The 20185-nt window shown below is 37.2% G+C and overlaps 1 protein-coding gene across 1 annotated transcript in view; it reads left to right on the top strand.

Annotated features, from left to right (window-relative positions):
- The first annotated feature begins 17270 nt into the window (after window positions 1-17270).
- Window positions 17271-20185, top strand: part of Rtf1 (RNA polymerase-associated protein Rtf1) — a 158572-nt gene continuing 155657 nt past the window's right edge. The window contains exons 1-2 of the mRNA XM_073989360.1: window positions 17271-17484; window positions 17551-18370. Of these exons, the coding sequence (XP_073845461.1) occupies window positions 17410-17484; window positions 17551-18370 (895 nt within the window). The 5' untranslated portion in view covers window positions 17271-17409. The remainder of the gene's footprint in view (window positions 17485-17550; window positions 18371-20185) is intronic.

Raw genomic sequence — 20185 nt, forward strand, 5'->3', positions numbered from 1 at the left:
CACTTCTTGATCGGTGCCCCTTTGCTCGCTCCTCTATAACCCCTAATCACTGAACAGCCTTTGTATATCGTGAGCAGGTTTAGAAGAGTTCAGGCTTTGGTTCATCAATTTTGTTTGAGATGGAAGGAGGAGTACTTAAAGAGTCATCACATGCGGTATAAATGGAAATTTCCGCAACGTGACCTTCAAAAAGATGATATCGTCGTCATTAGGCATGAAACTCTTCCTCCATCGTCGTGGAAACTAGGTAGGGTCGAAAACGTATTTCCCGGCCCGATGGGCATGTTCGCGTCGCCGACATTCGCATTGAGAATACCGTTGTAAGGCGGCCAATAACTAAATTGGTCGTTTTGACCGAATAAATTTCGATTTATTTAACCTAGTTTCTTTCTGTAGTATCATGGAAAATATATCATTCTTTGCCGATGGACTCAAGGACTACAATGATTTACTTGCGGAAATTGATCGGGCCACGGGTTCCTCTGATGCCGCTTCTGCTGCTAAGGGTCCCTCCGCCACTGCTTCCACCGCCTCCATCGAATCGGGCCCCATAGAATCAGAAGCTATGGATACATCGGCGAATAGCGTGGCTTCCACCCCTCCGGTTGTCGTACCTTTGCCTACAGTGTCTGTCTCGAATCCGCCTTCAGCTGTCACTGAAGCACCCCCATCCAAATATTATAAGTGTAAGTTGTGTGATGGAAGGCACCCACTTCGATTCTGCGACAAATTTTTGGAGTGCACGTTGGAGAAACGACACAGGGTAGTCATCTCGCACGGCTATTGTACCCGCTGTCTGGCGCACAGTCACTTGGCAAAGGATTGTCGTAGCAAAAGTAGTTGTCGATTCACGATGGTCCAAAATCCACTCGCAATCAGTCCGAGTCTTCTGACAAGCGTCCTGCTAACAAGCATCGTCCGACTAGAAAGCCCAAGGTCAGTCCGCATCACTGGTCCGATTTTATTGGGGCCCGAGTTATATACGAAGGTGATGACGAGCCGTGTTCAGGTCTTCCCTGGAATGTCGATGGCCCAGTACTCTATATTTGTTTGGGCACTCTCTGAGGTCTACACTAACTAAAGATTCCCTAATGATCTTGTAGCGCTGGGTCCCTAATGGCCATAAATTCCGCGGGGTCCCTAATGGCCCGGGGTCCCTAATGGCCCCATCCTTTAATCTGTAAGCACAAAATATGGTCCCTAATGGCCATATTCACCGCGGGGTCCCTAATGGCCCCATCGTTTAGTCTATAAGTGTTTTTTGAAAAAAAAAAAAATGAATTAAAAACAAGAAAAAACAAACAAAAAATGAATTTAATTAAGAAAAACATTGAAATAATTTGTATCCTTTTCCGTTCCAATACCATTATGATGTTGAAAGGTGGCCACCAAATGTTTAAGTTAAATAGTTTATTTGTGATATATTTTGGTATTATCAACGGCCAATCTGTTGTGGCCTATTGTTACACCCTTGTAACATTTACATTGTAGATTTTAACGATAATTCTTTCGTTGAGTTTTTTTGCCATTTCCCCACCTCTCATCATCTACTTTTACTTTCCATCGGATCGTTGAAACGCGCGCTTTATCGTAAGCTTTTCCTTGCAATATCGTTGCAATCATATCAAGTAATATCGTTACCAAAATCCTTATTTATTTACTCAATAAAAACCTTTTGACTTCTAGTCTAACAAATTACAAAACGAAAATACTGCCTTTCTATTTCTCCTCTTTTTTTCTTTTTAATAACATTGACTTCTGGCCGAATTTCGGGCAAATATCAGAATTTACCTTCGAATTTCCTTAAGTTGTTCAAAATAAATCGTCAAGAAACTCCAATAAGCATTCTGAATTTCCTTGCTAGGAACAGCCATGGTTAATATTGTTCATCATGGTGTTTCCTATTCGGCTAGGGCGCTTATAGATCCTGCATCTGAGTCGTCATTCTTGTCTGAGCGACTTCAGAATCGTTTAAAACTTCCTGTGCATTCCACTAATGCTTCTATTTCTGGTGTGAATTGTACTGTATCGGCCACTTCTCGAAAAAATTTTTCGTTAAAAATTGGAAGTCCTCTTGATAGCCGTCTTATTTTGGAAACGACAGCTTTAGTTTTGCCTTTGATTTCGGGAAATATTCCCTCGTTTACTGTCAGCTAGGATTTAAGAGCACAACTACCTGATTTGCGGCTTGCTGATGTCAACTTATTTGACCCTCTGGCCGTAGATCTTTTACTAGGTGCTGATCTATATCCGAAGATTTTATTAGATGGCTGTCGACCCATTCTTTCTGGTACTTTGCTGACCCAAAATTCCGTGTTTGGTTGGTTAGTTGCTGGTGCTGTCCCCACGACCGATGTTCGAACATTCGCGACTAAAATTTACGTTTTTGGAAGCTAGAGGAACCCCCAAAACGAAATATGATGTCTCCTTCAGACCGTTTTTGCGAAGATAATTATATAAAAACTACGCGTAGAATGTCGGACGGTAGATATATAGTAACACTGCCAATTAAACCTGACATAGATCCTAAGGAATTTTTGGGTAGGTCGCGAGAAACCGTTTTAAAGCAATACCTTAGAAATGAATCGTCTTTATTGGGAAAATCGGACGTTAAGGTTGTTTATGACGTGGTCCTATAAGAATATTTAGATCTTGACCACATGAGGTTAGTATCCCCCAGTTCCTCTACTGATACTTTATTTTCTTATTTGCCTCACCATCCCGTCATAAACCTTGATAAACATACCACTCAACTTCGGGTAGTCTTTAACGCTTCCTTCAAAACATCTAGCGGGAATAGTCTGAACGACTTGCTTTATGTCGGACCCACTTTGCAGCTTGATTTAGTCTTGTTGATTCTGCGGTGGTGTATTTTTAAATATGTTTTCAATTCGGACATTACCCAGATGTATAGGCAGATTCGCGTTGATCCAAAACATGCTTCGCTTCAAAGAATTCTCTTCCGTGATTCCCCCACGAAACCGGTCCAAGACTTTGAATTACATACGGTGACTTTCGGTGCAAAATTGTGCACCATATTAAGCAATTCGAACGCTATTAAAACTAGCAGAAGACACCGAGACCGATTTCCCACTCGCAGCGCATATTTTGCGCAAATGTATGTACGTTAACGACGTGTTGGCGGGAACAGCTTTATCTGCTGGGGATCAATTATTTTCCGCGCTTTCTTCAGCGAAATTCGAACTTCGGAAGTTCATTTGTTAGACGAGAAAATATTGTCCTTTGTAGAATCTAGCGGATCTAAGCCGTTAGGAATAAGGTGGAATTCACAGTTGGACACATTTTACTTTGAGGTAGCTCCAATTGCGAAAAAGGCTTCGTATACTAAACGGGAAGTTCTTTCAGCCATAGCAAAATTGTTTGATCCTGTGGGCTGGTTAAGACCAGTTATTGTCGTTGCTAATATGGATTCCTCTCTTTAGTGGCATGGGCCACATTGGCTTAGTGATCAAAAATCTAAATGGTCAATTCGTGATCTGTCGGCACTTGAAACCGATAATGAAAAGAGCGAAAAGACAAGCCTCTTTCCTTACGAGCTCTGAGGACTTTCTTGCTAGGTTCTCTTATTTGGGTAGAGCTCTTCGTGTTGTCTCGTATATATTTAGATTCTTCCATTGTACACATCCAAGACATAGATGTAATTTTGTTTACACCGACACCACTATTGCTTCGTTTCGCCCGTACTAGATTGATAATTTTCGTACAAAAAATGTACTATGTGGACGAATATAGGGATTTATTAGAAAGAAATCCGCTTAATAGTAAAAGTCCTTTGGTTCCTCTTAACCCCTACTTGGATGATTATGGTATAATTCGTATGAATGGAAGATTAGTTAACTCTCCTACTCTTGCGTATACGGAAAGACATCCTATTATTCTACCCTACCATTGTCGGTTCGTAAAACTTTTAGTGGAATTGGTCCACAAGATTTCCGTTCATGGAGGAAATCAGTTGATGTTGAGGATTCTTAGAATTGAATATTGGGTTCCTCGATTGAAAAGTATGATTAGTTCGGTAATTAATCGGTGCAGAGTTTGGATACTACCCTGCGTTTACAAATGACAGGACAGTTGAGTTCATGTATTGATTGTCAAAATCGCACAACTTGCCTGTGTGACGTAGGCGTCCCGACAACTGCAAAAATAGTTTTAAAATTTTTAATGAAAATCATCGATTTCTTTTTATTTTCCGTTCACATATTTTGTTTATGTAAATGTTCTTTTGTTTTCAACACATTTCAATTATTATTTCACCTATTTTTACAAAAATGCCAAAAATTTGTCTTCCTTTCTGTCTGTGAAAAAATGATGGACAGCTGGGAGACAAACGACAAATGTATGTATGTGTTAGTAAATCAGAGTTGTATTTGAAGACAAACTGTCTGGTATAAACGCCTAGTTAGAAAAGAAGCGTTCTAGAAGTCAAGTTATGGCTGCGCTTCCGCCGGAACGAACCGTAATTAGTAGGACTTTTACTACAACTGGTGTAGATTTCGCTGGGCTTTACGATGTCAAATCATTCACTGGTCGTGCCTGTAAAAATACTAAAGGTTACGTTTGCGTTTTCGTGTGCTTCTCGACGAAAGCGATTCATTTGGAAGCAGTATCAGATTTATCGACTGCAAATTTTCTGGCAGCATTTTATAGGTTTGTTGCACGTCGTGGTTGTCCTCGGTCCGTATTGTCGGACAATGGTACGAATTTTGTCGGGGCTTCCAGAGAAATAGAAAGAGATTTTAGGTCGTTTCTTAGAGAATGTTCAGGAACTGTTTCTTCTAATTATGCAGTTCAAGGCCTATCGTGGCAATTTATTCCAGCTGGAGCTCCACACATGGTTGGGCTCTGGGAAGCTGCAGTAAAAATTTTCAAATTGCATTTTCGAAAACAGGCTCGTACTCTACGCTACACTTTCGAAGAGTTAGCTACGGTCTTAGCGAGAATCGAAGCTTGCCTGAATTCTCGGCCGCTTTGTCCTATGTCAGATAGTTCTACTGACATCGTTGCCTTGACTGCAGGACACTTCTTGATCGGTGCCCCTTTGCTCGCTCCTCCAGAACCCCTAATCACTGAACAGCCTTCGTCTATCGTGAACAGGTTTAGAAAAGTTCAGGTTTTGGTTCATCAATTTTGTTTGAGATGGAAGGAGGAGTACTTAAAGAGTCTTCACATGCGGTATAAATAGAAATTTCCGCAACGTGACCTTCAAAAAGATGATATCGTCGTCATTAGGCATGAAACTCTTCCTCCAACGTCGTGGAAACTAGGTAGGGTCGAAAACGTGTTTCCCGGCCCCGATGGGCATGTTCGCGTCGCCGACATTCGCATTGAGAATACCGTTGTAAGGCGGCCTATAACTAAATTGGTCGTTTTGACCGAATAAATTTCGATTTATTTAACCTAGTTTCTTTCATTGGTATCATGGAAAATATATCATTCTTTGCCGATGGACTCAAGGACTACAATGATTTACTTGCGGAATAATATATGGTCTGTTCCAGAACTGTAAGAATTTACTTGTTTTTAAAATTTTTTTTCGATATCATATAGGAAAAACTGTTATCGTAGTACAAATTAGTAGATTTCTGCAGGTTCTGCAACTGTTTTACATAGTTTTATTCCATTCGGGTCCACAGCCTTCACCAAAGAAGACAATGACTTCTCAGCTGGTTGAGAAGGCTATTGAGCGTACAACCAAGGGGAAGCAACTGAGTACAGAAAAGGCATCCACCTCCTCTGGAAAAGTTAACCCTAAGGCACACGGTCAAGGACGCAAGAAGCCATACAGTAGACCGGTTGCAGTGGTAGATGATAAAGACCTTCATTTGGCAATCATCGACAGAGCTGACCCAAATGGTAGAATCAGCGACAGTCACTGGTTGCTTTTTGAAACTGGTCTTCGGTCTACCATAGTTTCTGGACCGGAAGATCAGGAAGACCGACAATTTGGCAGCGCCTTCTTACGAAAGGATGTCAAGGTTATTAACTGTCTGAACAAGAAGTCACGAGATTTTCTTGTTCGGATAGTTGAGGGCTTTGGCGCTCTGTGGGAAGGAGCTGATCTTGCGGCGGTCTCCCTATCCGATATTCCTTCCAGGAAAATTCTTTCAGCGTGGATTCCCCCTCCTACTGTGGATAAGGAGCTCCTGCTGAAAATGCTGAGATTACAAAATCCCAACCTCACTACTTCGGGCTGGACTGTAATAAGTCTAGCACCCTGTAACGAGGATGGTGGTTTGGTTGCAAGAGTGGCGGTTGACCCCCCTGGGGAGTTATATCTTAGAGAACGTGGGGGAAAACTGAATGTCGGTTCAGGATGGGTTCGGTTTCGACTGAGTCCACCCCACGAAACTCAGTAATCTGCATCATTGCAAAGCCGCCGCCGCCGAAGTATTCTTGTCCCTCACGACCTCTGAAGTGGACATTGTCTTAGTCCAGGAGCCTTATATCTATAAGAATAAGGTTTCTGGACTAAGCAATGCCAATTTCGACATCTTCGCCGCGTCCGAGGGGGACAAGGTGAGGACTTGTATAATAGGTAAAAAGAGCTTAAATCTAATCTTTCTATCTAATTACAGCAACGGTGACATGTGCACGGTTAGGCTGGAGCATGGTACGGGGATGGCTGTCATCCGTATACATGCTTTTTGAGGCCCCAGACCCACCAAACCTGGATGTCCGACGGTTGCTCGGTGATATGATGGGTACCTGCAACGTGATCCTGGGATGCGATGCAAACGCTCACCATTTCCAATGGGACAGAAAGGACACCAACAAAAGGGGTGAGTCTATATTCGATTTTATTTTATCATATAATTTACGAATATGTAACAGGGGTAATGATCCAACCTTCAAAATTAGGGATAGGGAGGAGGACATCGACCTAACCCCCTCTAATATAGATGACTCCGTCCTAAGGAATTGGAGGGTATCTAAAGAATGTTCCTTCTCGGATCATATGAAGATATCCTTTGATGTCTTTTTGGGCGGAGGTCGCCAAATTCCTTATAGGAACCCGCGAAGAACAAACTGGGATAAGTACACGGAACTGACGAGTTCTTAACTGGCTCTTAATACTAATGTAGAAACAGTTGAGGATCTTAATGGGACCGTAAAAAATCTTACAGACGTTCTTCTCCGTTGCCATGAGGAATCCTGTCCACTAACCTATCCTGGGAAGAGATCTCAGCCTGTGTGGTGGAACAAGGAACTTGGCGAGCTTAGAAAAACCACCAGACGACTGAATAACAGGGCGCATGAGACTAAACTCGACATTGATTGGGACTCCTACAAGGTGAGTTTCAATAAATACAAGAGTGAGATCAAGCGAGCTAAGAAAAAATCTTGGGTTAATTTCTGTGAGTCAGTAGAAGGAGTCAACGATGCAGCTAGGTTTCGAAGGATACTTTCCAAGGACCCTAAATCCATCGGAAGTATTAAGAAGCAAGATGGTGCGTGGACAGACTCTGCTACCGAGACTCTTAGCCTCTAGGCAGAGACCCACTTCCCAGGCTGTAAGGATGCGGACACCGTCAATAATGAATGTGAAGACCTCCAAATTCAAGAGCCTATGGATTCGGTGGTTAACAGAAATAAGATTAAATGGGCTGTCAACTCTTTCAAGCCATATAAGTCACCTGGACCGGATGGTATAACGCCGGCGATGCTTCAATTTGCATCGCCACGCTTATATCAAATCCTGGAGGAGATCTATAGGGCGTGTTTGACTCTCTCATATGTACCGGGTCTGTGGAGAGAGGTAAAAGTTACTTACATTCCCAAAGCGGGAAAACCTAGTCACTATTATCATCCTTTCTCCTTAAGACTCTCGAAAGACTGATCGATCTGGCGATAAGGAGCCATGTAGACACCGCCTCTATAAGCAACTCACAACACTCCTATATTAAAGGCAAATCTGTGGAGTCTGCCTTGCATGAGGTGGTTGGCTTCATTGAGAGGAATATGGAAAACTCAAACTTTACCTTGGCTGCCTTTCTGGATATAGAAGGAGCTTTTAACAACGTAGAACGTGAGTCCATAAAACTCTCATTTAAGAAAGTTAACACACCTGAACCTCTAACTTGCTGGATAAATAATATGCTACAAAGCAGAATTATAAACTCCAGCATTGGGGAGACAAAAATTAGGAAAACAGTAACTAGAGGCACCCCCCAAGGGGGGGGTGCTCTCACCGTTACTGTGGCTACTTGTTATAAGCAATATTTTGACTGATCTCGACAATCAAGGTATAAAAGTTGTTGCCTATGCGGACGACGTTGTACTACTGATTTCCGGTAAGTTTCCGTCAACCATTTCGGAGGTTATGCAAGGAGCATTATCGGCGCTGTCGCGCTGGGCTAAGGCCAATGGCCTTGGAGTAAACCCAACCAAGACTGGTAATATTCACGAGAAAGAGTAAGCTCGGCGTATTTGTACCACCAACACTGGATGGAGTGCAGCTTCAGCTCTCGCCCGAGGCAAAGTACCTTGGCACTATCCTGGAGTGTCAATTGCGATGGAACAAGAATGCTGAGGAAAGGGCGAAGAAAGGATTGATTGCACTTTATTCATGTAAGAATTCCATTGGGAAAAGTTGGAGCCTAAACCCATCGATTATACACTGGTTGTATAACACCATGGTTAGACCCATTTTATCCTATGGTTCTCTTGTTTCGTGACACTTACTGCGCCAAAAATCGACATCCGGTAGGCTTGACAAGGTACAAAAAGCTGCCTCGATTCTCATAACTGGAGCCACCAGGAGCACACCACAGGCTGCTCTGAACGCAATGCTGAACATAAAACCACTGAGTCTCAGCATTAAGTGTCAGGCAACTCGTAGTGCCCTACGGCTGCATGAACAGAATAGTGTTGGGCAATCTCGTTCGTTGAGCGGATCGATCTTTTTCATTCCGCTCACCAAAAAGATCCGAATCTTTCACTTCGTTCTTTGGCTCTTTTTCGTTCAATAAAAAAAATGAATATCGTTAGTTATCTGCATCAATATTCATTAGTCGTTTTATCAGTCTTAAAAATAAGCCAAAAATGTTTCTTTCCATTCAATATAGAAAAACTAATTTTTATTTGAATATATGTATGCTCTATTCCAGAACCTGCAAGAAGCTACTATTTTTTACTACGATAATTTTTTCTCCTTTATGATATCGAAAAAAAATAGTAAAAATTAGTAGATTCTTGCAGTACTGGAACAGACCAATAAATTCGATATATTTTTAATTTATACCTATAAATTAAAAAAACACATTCGACACACAAGCTATTTATTTTTTAATTCACCAACGCGAAATGATGTTAACAAGAAAAAAATGAAAAAAACAAAATATTTTCATCGTAAGGGATAGATAGAGCGAAAAAAACAAGCGCTTTAAGAACGAGAACAGTAAAAAGAACGAGCGGAGCCAACTGAACGAGATGATTCAGCTCAAAAATTAAACGTACGATGTAAAAGAACGACACAACACTGCAACTCTTGCTTGTGTGTGTGCAAAGCTAATGGTGGGGGTTTTCAAACGGAGTCGTGAAAAAGGCACTCCAGTCCTCACATTTTAACATCATTTGGATGCAATCCAAAGAATCACATCCACTTGTCACATTTTAACAACATCCGGATGCAGTTAAGCGGAGTCGTGAAAAAGGCACTCCAATTCCTCACAATTTAACAGCATCCGGATGCAGTTCAAACGGAGTCGTGAAAAAGGCACTCCGTTCGCTACATTTTATTAGCAGTTGTTAGAGATCCCTACATGTACATAAATCAGTTTGTACATCTCTACAGGCAGCAGATACAGTTTACAAAAAGAGATAAGCGTGTTAACATTTCCAAACATTTGTTAATACAAACTAAATAATATTTAATTTGTGGACATTCTTCCGGTAACTCACGAGAAGAAAATTTCCGAATGGAGTGCTGTTGGAGTACATGTCGAAAACTTAACTGGTGATGGGAAGACAACCCATTTAGCAGATGAAACAAAAACAGTTCAGCTTGGATTAAATGGAGAGCGGAGGAAACACGCATGTTTGCGATTGAATTCAATGGAAAATTTTCATAATTTGTGTTAATGTAATAAATTTCTTAATCAGCCCAATCATGAATGAAAATTGCGTGCGGAATTTCTCTATTTTCCCTTCTTTGCTATCACAAACAAAAAATCCGCACGGAAAAAAATTCCGACGGAGAAAAAGTAGGTATCATAAATGCTCTCAAACATGTGTTTTCCTCCAAGAAAATCTCCCTTGCAAAACCGAAGGGAGTTTACAAAAAATCTTAGTATTTCCCACAAACTTTGTACAAAACATGCAGAATAAACACTTTTGTTGGGATTTTATACTAAAATCTTTTACTTGTGGTTGGAAATTTATTAAAAATTGAACAAATTTTACAAAATAACATCACTTTGCGAACTCAGTCACTCTCAACTTTTTGTACCGATCAACGATGGGATGGCAGAATTTTGGACATACAAAATTGTTGCACAACAGTTATTGAAAAAACACTGGATAAAAGCATATTTTCAATTATTTTTATTTCAGAATTCGTATTTTTAAATTTGTGCCATTATTTAATTAAAAACACATTCATGATAGTGGCAGTTCCATAGCACAATGGAATCAATTGCACTGTCTTCTTAGAAATTTCCAATCACATCCGATGTTTTTCATAATTAGTAACATCTTCTGAATGTCTTTGATGTATAAAAGTGTTATTTATTTGATTAAATTTGTTGATTTTGTCTAAAAACACAAACACTTAAAATTGTCTGTTTGTTTTCACAACAATTAGGGCACACAAGGTATTAAAAAGACCCTTCAGTGCTGCCAAATTCAATGATTATTTTTCTTACATTATTCATGATAGGAGGAATGTTCTCTCGAGAAAAATCCATTCCGCGAGAGTTGTATTCCGCAAGAATATTCATGATTGGGCGGAATATTTTTGTTTTACACAAATAATATATGCATTTTTTTTTGTTCTGGGATATTTTGTAATGGCTTGCACAATTTCCGCAGAATGCCTGTATCAAAACACGTGCTTTGAACTGCCTCCTATTCTACCCCAAAGGGTTAATTCAAATGCTATGCCAAAGGGTCAGTTAAAATGCAGTGCCAGATGGTCAGTTTAAATGCAGTGCCAAAGGGTCAGTTAAAATACAGTGCAGTGGAGTGCCTCTTTCAGTAGTCACGCTCTTGTAAAAATCATGAGTGAAAATGCATAATTTGATGCACTTCCAGATCACTTGTACATATCATTTAACTGCCTCTTTGGAGGCAAACTTCTTGCTGGGTATTAAACAGCTATCCGAATCAATATGCACCATGAATCATTTTGTTTCCTGTTCAACCTGTAAAATGATCCTTCATCTCAGCTCATATGACATGTTGCAGCCGAATCTATGAACCAATTATGTTCCTATCTTTTTGACGTAACTCCGAAGCAATGATTTTTATTTTCTTTATTCTCCGCAACATTTGCGTGGCGTAGAAGACTTACTTTATTTGTAAAATTTGACTTCTCATGGTGCTTCTTCAAAACATTCCAAAATTCCTTAGCCTTAAGCTTCTTGATATGGAATTTTTGAGATTCTTCCACCGCTTAACCGATAGTTGCCCTAGCTTTTCCGTCACGAATTAACCAGCAACAGCAGCTCCATATTGAATTTGCAATTATGATAGTTAGAATTGGAAAGTTTTGGAAATTGCACATTTGATCCATTCATTTTTGCCCGTAAAAACACAAATTACTGATTTAAATTAATTGTTGCAAAGCGAATTAAAATTCCCGATATATACCACGTAAGCGCTGGGCCAATAACCTATTGGAAAGTTTGAAACACGCAGTGGTTATATATTGATAAAGTTTCTTTATTGAAGTTTTAGAATGGAGTGGAAAATATTGAAAATATTTTTCACATAAAACAGGTATACATATCTATGCCTACTACATTTCTATAAAACAGGTACCAGGACACCGCGACTATTTGGGTAATGAAAGAGCAGACGAATTAGCTAGACGAGGATCGCAGTCTACAGATCTAGCTATCGCTGACTCTATCAAACCACCCATTTGTCATTTCGTTCAAAAAATTAAAACGTTCTCTGACGAAAGAGCCAGTGAATTGTGGCATAATGAACCTAGGTGCATTGTGGCAAGATCCATATGGCCGTCTCTGTCAGTCAAAAGAACGAACTTTCTGTTGAACCTGAGTAAAGCTGAAGTTAAAGTAACGACGGGAATCATTACCGGACACTGCTATATCAGGGCACATACCATCAAATTTGATGAGGTGTGTTCGTTTACTCACTTTAAATTGTAAATTGTAAACTTTTAATTTTTGTTTTTTTTTTCCTGTTTAATATCCACGATATGGTATTTAGTATATTCTCTCATGAACATTTTTACCAGAAAAGTAAAGGAATGGAAAAATGGTAGATCTCGTAGCAATAGGTCTGTACGATAACCCAAAAGTTTGTGCAAATTTGCACAAACTTTTACAAAATGCTGTTCGATAACAAACTTGCAAAGTAAAAGAGAGAGAATTTGGAGACAATTGTGAGAGAATATTGGAGAGTTTTGGAGACTTTTGTTTACAAGTTTTTGCAAGGGAAATTTTTCTTGTAAGAACTTGCAAGTTTGATCAGCTGATTTAAATTCGAATGTTTTGTGGCGGACGTCTTGGCAAAAACATAAACAAACGTTTGGCTATTAAAATAAATATATATATAAAAAAAGGGAACAAATATTAAATAAATTTTGGAAAACGATAATGTAAGTAAAATAACTTATTTTGTAGCTTGTGGTGACTATTTTATTATTTATTTTATTTAATCTTTTTCCGCCAACTTCTTCTTGTTTATCAAATCAGCTGACTTCTTGCAAGTTTTTACAAATTGCTGTTCGATAACAATCTACAAATTTTTTGCTTCGAGAGAGTAAAAATGGTGGAGAGACGTTACTGAGAACTTGCTGAGTACTTTTTACTTGCGAAGTTATCGTACACACCTAATGTCAAAAAGAAACAGCGTTCGACTTTTACATCTTTTTTCGTTCATTTTTTCTTCATTGTGAAATAATCGTCAAACAAAAGTCGAAAAATCACTTCTACTATTTTTTACCTGCAGAAATTTGTGCGGTAGCCTGTGGTAGAAGTGAAGGGCATATGTGCCCCCTCTCCTCTCTCACTCTCTTAAAAATTGCTGCCAGTTTTACCACTTTTTGGGGTTAAGGAACGCTTTGCATGTTAAAAATGGTAACAAATGGTAACCTCAGGTAAGTAAAAGAACACAGCTAAATCTAGAAACAAAAGTCAAATACCTGTCTGAAAGTCTGTATACACAAATATTTGGTCTGTTCCTTTACTTTTGAAAATGGTAAAACCGGCAAAAGTAGCAAAAGTTGTAAACTGCTCCCAATATGAATTATATTGTCGCTGAAGTAAAGGAACGCTTTTCGAGTAAAACGTGGTAATAATTGAAGATTCTTGCACGTAAAGGAACAGGGCTATTGTTTTGACATGTCTCTCTCTCATTAATTATGAAAATAGAAACATATAAAAATGTACAGAAAATACCAAAATTTTCAGAATTAATTGAAAATATGAATGAAAAGTGTGCAATTAAATGTAAAATATATACATTCGCAGGAAAGGTTAGTGTTTTTCCTGCTCATTTTATCAGGCATGTCACAGATTCCGATCGGAATGGTTTCAATTCCGTAATTTCATTTCGATCGTTTTTGTTTTAGTCCCGGTCCACACTAGAGTGATTTCATTGAAAAAATTGCATGAAATTATGCGTCTCTAGATCGACTTCCATAGTAGAGAAAAATCATAAAGTTGCTGTAGTGGGGAATTCGATTTAAGAACGCCTAATTTCATGATATTTTTTAATGAAATTCACGCTAGTGTGGACCGGGACTTAGCTTCTTCAGATTCCGATCGATTTGGTGAATTCCGAAAATCTTATTATTTAGTATAAATATGGCAACATTAGAGGAATCAAAAGAAACAAAAGAAAAACATATTACTAGGAAACACTATAAAAGTGAGAATTGTGAAAATATTGTGTTTAAAGAAAGCTTGTTTTGTGCGAAAAGAATGTTAATTTTTATTGGATAATAAGTTTGAGGCGCAAAAAAATCAACATAACATTGAAAAATACCGTGTTTGAGTTCTGTCTTATTTTTCTTTTTTATGTTTGCTTTAAGTTATTCGTAATGCCAGATTGTTTAGTTTTTAGAAACGATAAATCTTTGTTCGAAAATAATTATGTGGCAACACTTTGTTAATAATTGGTTTTGTTGATTGAGAAATAATGGAAATTTGGGCATTTTTCAATAAAATGATAAAAAAATATGAAATTAAATGTGATTTTGTTAATAAAACAACATTTTTATTATTTGTAAGAGCTTTTGGAGTAATTAAAAGCGACATGTTACCATAAAAGTACAATTCCACTTGATAAAACAAAAGTGGTTTCATTCCGAAAGAAGTTTTCGTTTTTCGGTTTCTGTAGAAATACTGAATCAATTCCACCTTCGATCGGAATTGGTTTCTGTGACATGCCTGTATATATGTTACACGTGTTATGTGTTCAAATTCTCATGAAAACGAGGAAACATTTTGGTCTGTTCCAGTACTGCAAGAATCTACTAATTTTTTCTATTTTTTTCCGATAACATAAAGGAAAAAATGTTATCGTAGTAAAAAATAGTAGCTTCTTGCAGGTTCTGGAACAGATCAAAAGTAAGGAAAAATAAATTATAGATGTGTTCCAGAACTAAAAAGTTTTTACAATTTTTACGTCTTTTGCACATTTTACTCGAAAAAGCGTTTCCGTACACAAAAAAGTTGTAAAATGTTCACTTCTCTGTAAACAAAAATGGCGCTGAATAATAATGCCAAGTTTACACTTGCGCTCCAAAATCCACTGGATTTCACGAAATCCTGAAATACACCCCGGTGTTTACACTTATTTTTTTCTTGATTTCAAACATATCACAATGATCAAGGTAGATGCATATGCGCAGCTGATCGAACATGAATTATCCAAACAAGTTGTTGTAAATTGAATTAAACTTTAAAAATATACGACAATATAGAACTTTAAAACTTTATTTCGAAAATTATCGTAAAATTATCTATATATCGTATTAGTTGTGTATAGTACCAAAAAATAAAAAAAAAATAATAATTGATTATCGTTAAGAAATCATACTAATAAATTTTGATAAATAAAAATTTTGCTCAGCACCTGCAAAATATTAGTACTTGCAATAGTTTTACCGTTTAGTGCTAAAAATGCGTTCCTGTACACCGAAATCTAGCAAGACTTGCAATTCTCTTTAAACAAAAATAGCGACGAATAACACCCTCTTCTCCTGTTTTCTGCCATAAAATTTTGGCCTAGTAGAAACCAGCAGCAAACATGTTCATATGTTCATTGGTATCTAATATTATAACTGATACGTTGATTTTGATACGTTGATTTTGACATTTCTGCTGGAGTTTTTGCAATTTCCGTCATTTTTCCGTTCCCTTATTTTTTTAGGAAATTTGTATGGGGAACAAATTTTTGACAATTCGCTCTATTTTCTAAAATTACCATTAAAAAAGTACGGGAACACAATGAAAAATAGCATTGTAACAAAGTAATTTAATATTTTTTCACATTAGGTGTGTTCGTTTACTCGATAATTTGCACAAGTTTGTAGAAATCCAGTAACTTCTTGTAATCGACTAAGGTCTTTTACATTGTACTGGAGAGTAAACGAACAACATCCAGTAACAATTTGTGCAAATGTTGAGTAAACGAACACACATATTGTTTACAAATTTTGATACTAACATTTTTTGTTGCAGCAGTTCGCACATCTACCTTGTTTATTGTCATACGTGAAAAGTGTTGCAACTTTTGGTACTTTTTTAGGCAAAAGCAAGGTTGTATATCATGTGTACTGTGATTTCGATGTTGTTTTCGCTGAAATCACGAAATGAGATGATTTCATTTTTGTATGCGAAATCATGATAAATTTTGCTTGATTCCGCACGAAATCACGAAACGCCTTCGAAATCACGAAACGAGGCCGAATGTAAACCAAGCATTACGCTCTCTTTAAAAACTTTTTACACGACAAAATTGAGCGAGTAAAAAAATAGTAACATGGTTGCCGGCGTCTGATTGGCTGATACGCCGACTTTGACATTTGTTCCAGTTTTTTTTTTGACGTATTTTCCATTTTTTCGTTCCCGAACTATTTCAAAAAACTTGTGTGTGAGAACAAATTTTTTGCAGTTCTCTCTTTTACGAGTTTTACTATTAAAAGGTACGGGAACGAAGCTTATGTTTCTCTTAATTACGAGTGATGTCGTGGAAACGGGTTAATTCGAGAGGCGAACAACGTACTTCAAACGCTCGTTATGAACATGACATAACTTCCCGCAGCCGACTTTTTATAGCCCGTTTCCACGGTACGTCGTTCGTTCTCTATTCGTTGTTCGACCCATAACTACGAATAAATTACTTATTTCCCCACACAAAATTCTATGAACGAACGACGATTTTTCTACGTTGTTCGATTAGAAATACTCTCTGAACGACGAATAAGTATGTCCCATCCCTAACAAATGAGAGAATTTATCGAAAAAATTAATTATGACATGTTTAAATTGAAAATTGAAAAATTTGTTGAAAACACAAACATTTTTAGGAAAAATGAAAAAGATGAATAAAAATTAATGAACTAAACATTTTATATAGATGCAGAAGGAAGATGGTTGTGTTTCCTTCTTAATTCCACACACATTTCTTGTCCATTAGTTCGAAATCGCGTAAAAAATCAGAAACAAATAACTGAAAGTCTGTATACACAAACATTGTTTTGACATGTCTCTCTCTCTTTAATTATGAAAATAGAAACATATAAAATTATATTGAAAATATAAAATTATTCAGAATTTATGGAAAAAGTGTATGAAATCTGTGTAGTTAAATATTGAAGATACATTTGAAGCAAAGTCTATTGCTTTTCCTATTCATTTAATCTATATTTTATGTGTTTTCGGTTCAAATTTTCGTGAAAACAAGGAAACAAAAATGAAGGAAATTTTGTTTATGTTTCTGTTAATTACGAATGGTGTCGTGGAAACGGGTTAATTCGTGTACGTCGTTCGACAGGCGAACAACGTAATTGAAACGCTCGTGTGAACATGACATTAAACTAAAAAAATCGACATAGTGATTAATCGAAAGTCGACGTACTTATCCCTAGTCTGTCATATCGATAATATCGATATTCCCATCGATGGTTTGCCAGCTCTAAGAAATACGGATACTATAAATTTTTATTCTAAAAAAGTAAAACATTTTAGAAATATGGGAAAAAGGAGAAAAAATGCTCTGGTGGAATTGGATTCGAGTGATAGTGAATCAGGATCAAATATTGAGTCGGTAAATACCAAGTTTCTGTGACAAAATTACATTACGCATTTATATTAATTTTAATCTCGTTGTCAGGAGTTTTTGAAGCTGGGGAAAAGAAGGAAAAGAAAATTAAGCAATGCAAAACAGTTGTCAGCATTATCAGCTTCATCTAATTCAGACGACGAGGAATTAAGCAATACAAAAGGAATTCCCACATCGTCTAATGAAGCAATGATCGGAAATGAGGAAAAAGAAAAAAGCATGGGAAATACAGGCGAACACGAGGATGGCGAAGTATCTGATACAGACAATGAAGAGCATAATGCTGATGCTTCAGATGACAGTACAGGATCTACTTCCTCTTCCGAATCCAGCTCAGACTCTGAATTCGATGATGGTTACGACGAAAATTTAATGGGAGATGAAGAAGATAGGAAGCGTTTGTCCTGTCTTTCAGAAAAGGAAAGAGAAACTGAGATATTTAAAAGAATTGAACAGCGTGATATAATGCGTACAAGATGGGAGATTGAGCGTAAATTGAAGTTAGCTAGAAGGGGTGAAAAGGCTATATCAAAAAAAGAACCTAAAGTTAAAGCTGGAAAGAAGAAAAAACAGAAAAGTACAGCGCCTCAAAATACTGATATAGAAGTGAGAAAAGAGGCAGACATTGCAACAAAAAATGATAATGATTTTTCTCCTGCAACTGCTGAACCACAGAATATTCCCGAAATAACTGAAGATGCTTCTTGTAATACGGGTAATGACGATGCTTCAAGTAACAATGGTGAATACTTCGACCATAAAGAAAGATCAAAGGAGAGGAAGAAAAATGTAGAAATGAATCGAACTGACGACAAACGAAGCAATGCAATGGCACTGCTGAAAGCAAAAAGAGAGGGAAAGGCAAAACGAGGTAACTACTTGTATTATTTTCTTATAGAATGTACAAAATTATTGAATAAGAGTTTTGCTTAAATTTCGTTAACTACAATTTAGTAAACATTTTCAACTTTTTTGCAATGGCGGGTGTTAAGGTGGGGAAGGGGATACATATACAGTTTGACAACAAATGTATTGCACAGACCAAAATTGTAACAAATTTCATAATAATTGTTCGTTTATGACAACAAATTATGTTAAAACAGTACGGGTTTTTGCGTAAATCTCTTGCTATTAGACCTTAAACAATATTCCGTAAAAATATACAACAATAATTTGCAATTTAGAACAATTCGGACTAAAATAAGAGTTACCTACTACCTTTAGGTGACAATAAATGTATTGCAAAGGGAAAAACAGTACTATAAAACTAATAATTTTTTGCAAATTTTTGTAGTTATTTATTTTTTGACTTTTACGGCTAATAATGGACTAACAGTATTGAGTGCGATAAAGTTCAGTGATAAAAAAAAAACATCATGGAGGGTCTTCATACAGGTAAAAACGCTTGAGACTATATTAACCCAGATATGCCCATTGCTTGATCGTGATCATTTTTAAATTATTTTTATATTATTTTAGAAGCAAATGTGAGATAATAACAATATGTTTATATGTTTTTTAAAAATTTTTTGAAAAAAGTGGTTTTTGAGGCCATTTTTGGACACAAGGTTTTATCATATAACTGGGAGTTATGGGACACAAAGCCTTTGACATATAGTCCAAAGACACTTTTTCGGCATCTAGTTAACATTTTTTCGTAGTAGGCTGCACATCGTGTATGTTTTCGTTATAAAACTACCCAATAATTAATCGGTCATAATGCAAATCATTGTAAAAACTAAGCGATAGGTGGCAACTTCGACGAACTAGACCTCAAAACTCAAAAATAGTAGCTCAAAATAATGGAATCACATAATATCCCAAGAGCTACAGATATGTACTGAGTATATCACCAAAATAAACGGTACTTTGATAAACATAACATATCAAATTAGCAAGAATTTTGTGTGTCCTATATATAGGACGTTGGGCATATCTGGGTTAACAGTAAACAATGACGAAGCTGCCACAGACAACTATTCAAAGAATGAATATTTGACTCAATATGTATTGTCGTATAATGGACCAATACAGTCCGATTTTGGCTTTGAAAACATCAATATACCTCTGGAAAGTATAGGGAAAAAATAGACCTCAGTGCAGTATTTTGAAACGACCAACAACAGAGCTCTATTTACTTTCTCAATAGTATTGGAAAGACTTCATTTTTACAAAATAGATAGATATTATCCTATACTATTATAATAAATCACAAAAAGTGTGAAAAATCCAGTAAAACCCATCAAATATGGAAAAAGCTGGAATATCAAATTTTTGGGTAGGATATTCTTTATCAAACAAAAAAGTATGCGAAATCTGGTTCGCGAAAATAAGTTTTAGTGTATCTGGATGAAGTGATAATTCCCAGTAAAACAGTCGAAGAAGGTCTGGACCGACTAAAAAGATTTTTGGATATTCTAAAGAAATGTGGTCTTACGGTACGATTGGCAAAACGTTCTGCTGACTTCATAAATGCAACATGATTCGTCTCGTGACAATACAATGTGATAAATGCCGTATGTCTTTTTGTAGACATGTTACTACATTTTTGAACGCACACATTTCTTTAAATTTTTATAATTCGGTTTATATTGAGAATAAATTTATTATGTTCTACATACAGCAATTCCGCCATTTCTTTATGTTTTTACAGTGTTTTATTTAACTTAGGTTAGAGGATGTGCAG

The sequence above is a fragment of the Musca autumnalis genome, unplaced genomic scaffold (assembly GCF_047663935.1).
Source record: "Musca autumnalis isolate F117 unplaced genomic scaffold, ASM4766393v1 scaffold_5, whole genome shotgun sequence".
In the NCBI taxonomy this organism is placed as follows: Eukaryota; Metazoa; Arthropoda; class Insecta; order Diptera; family Muscidae; genus Musca; species Musca autumnalis.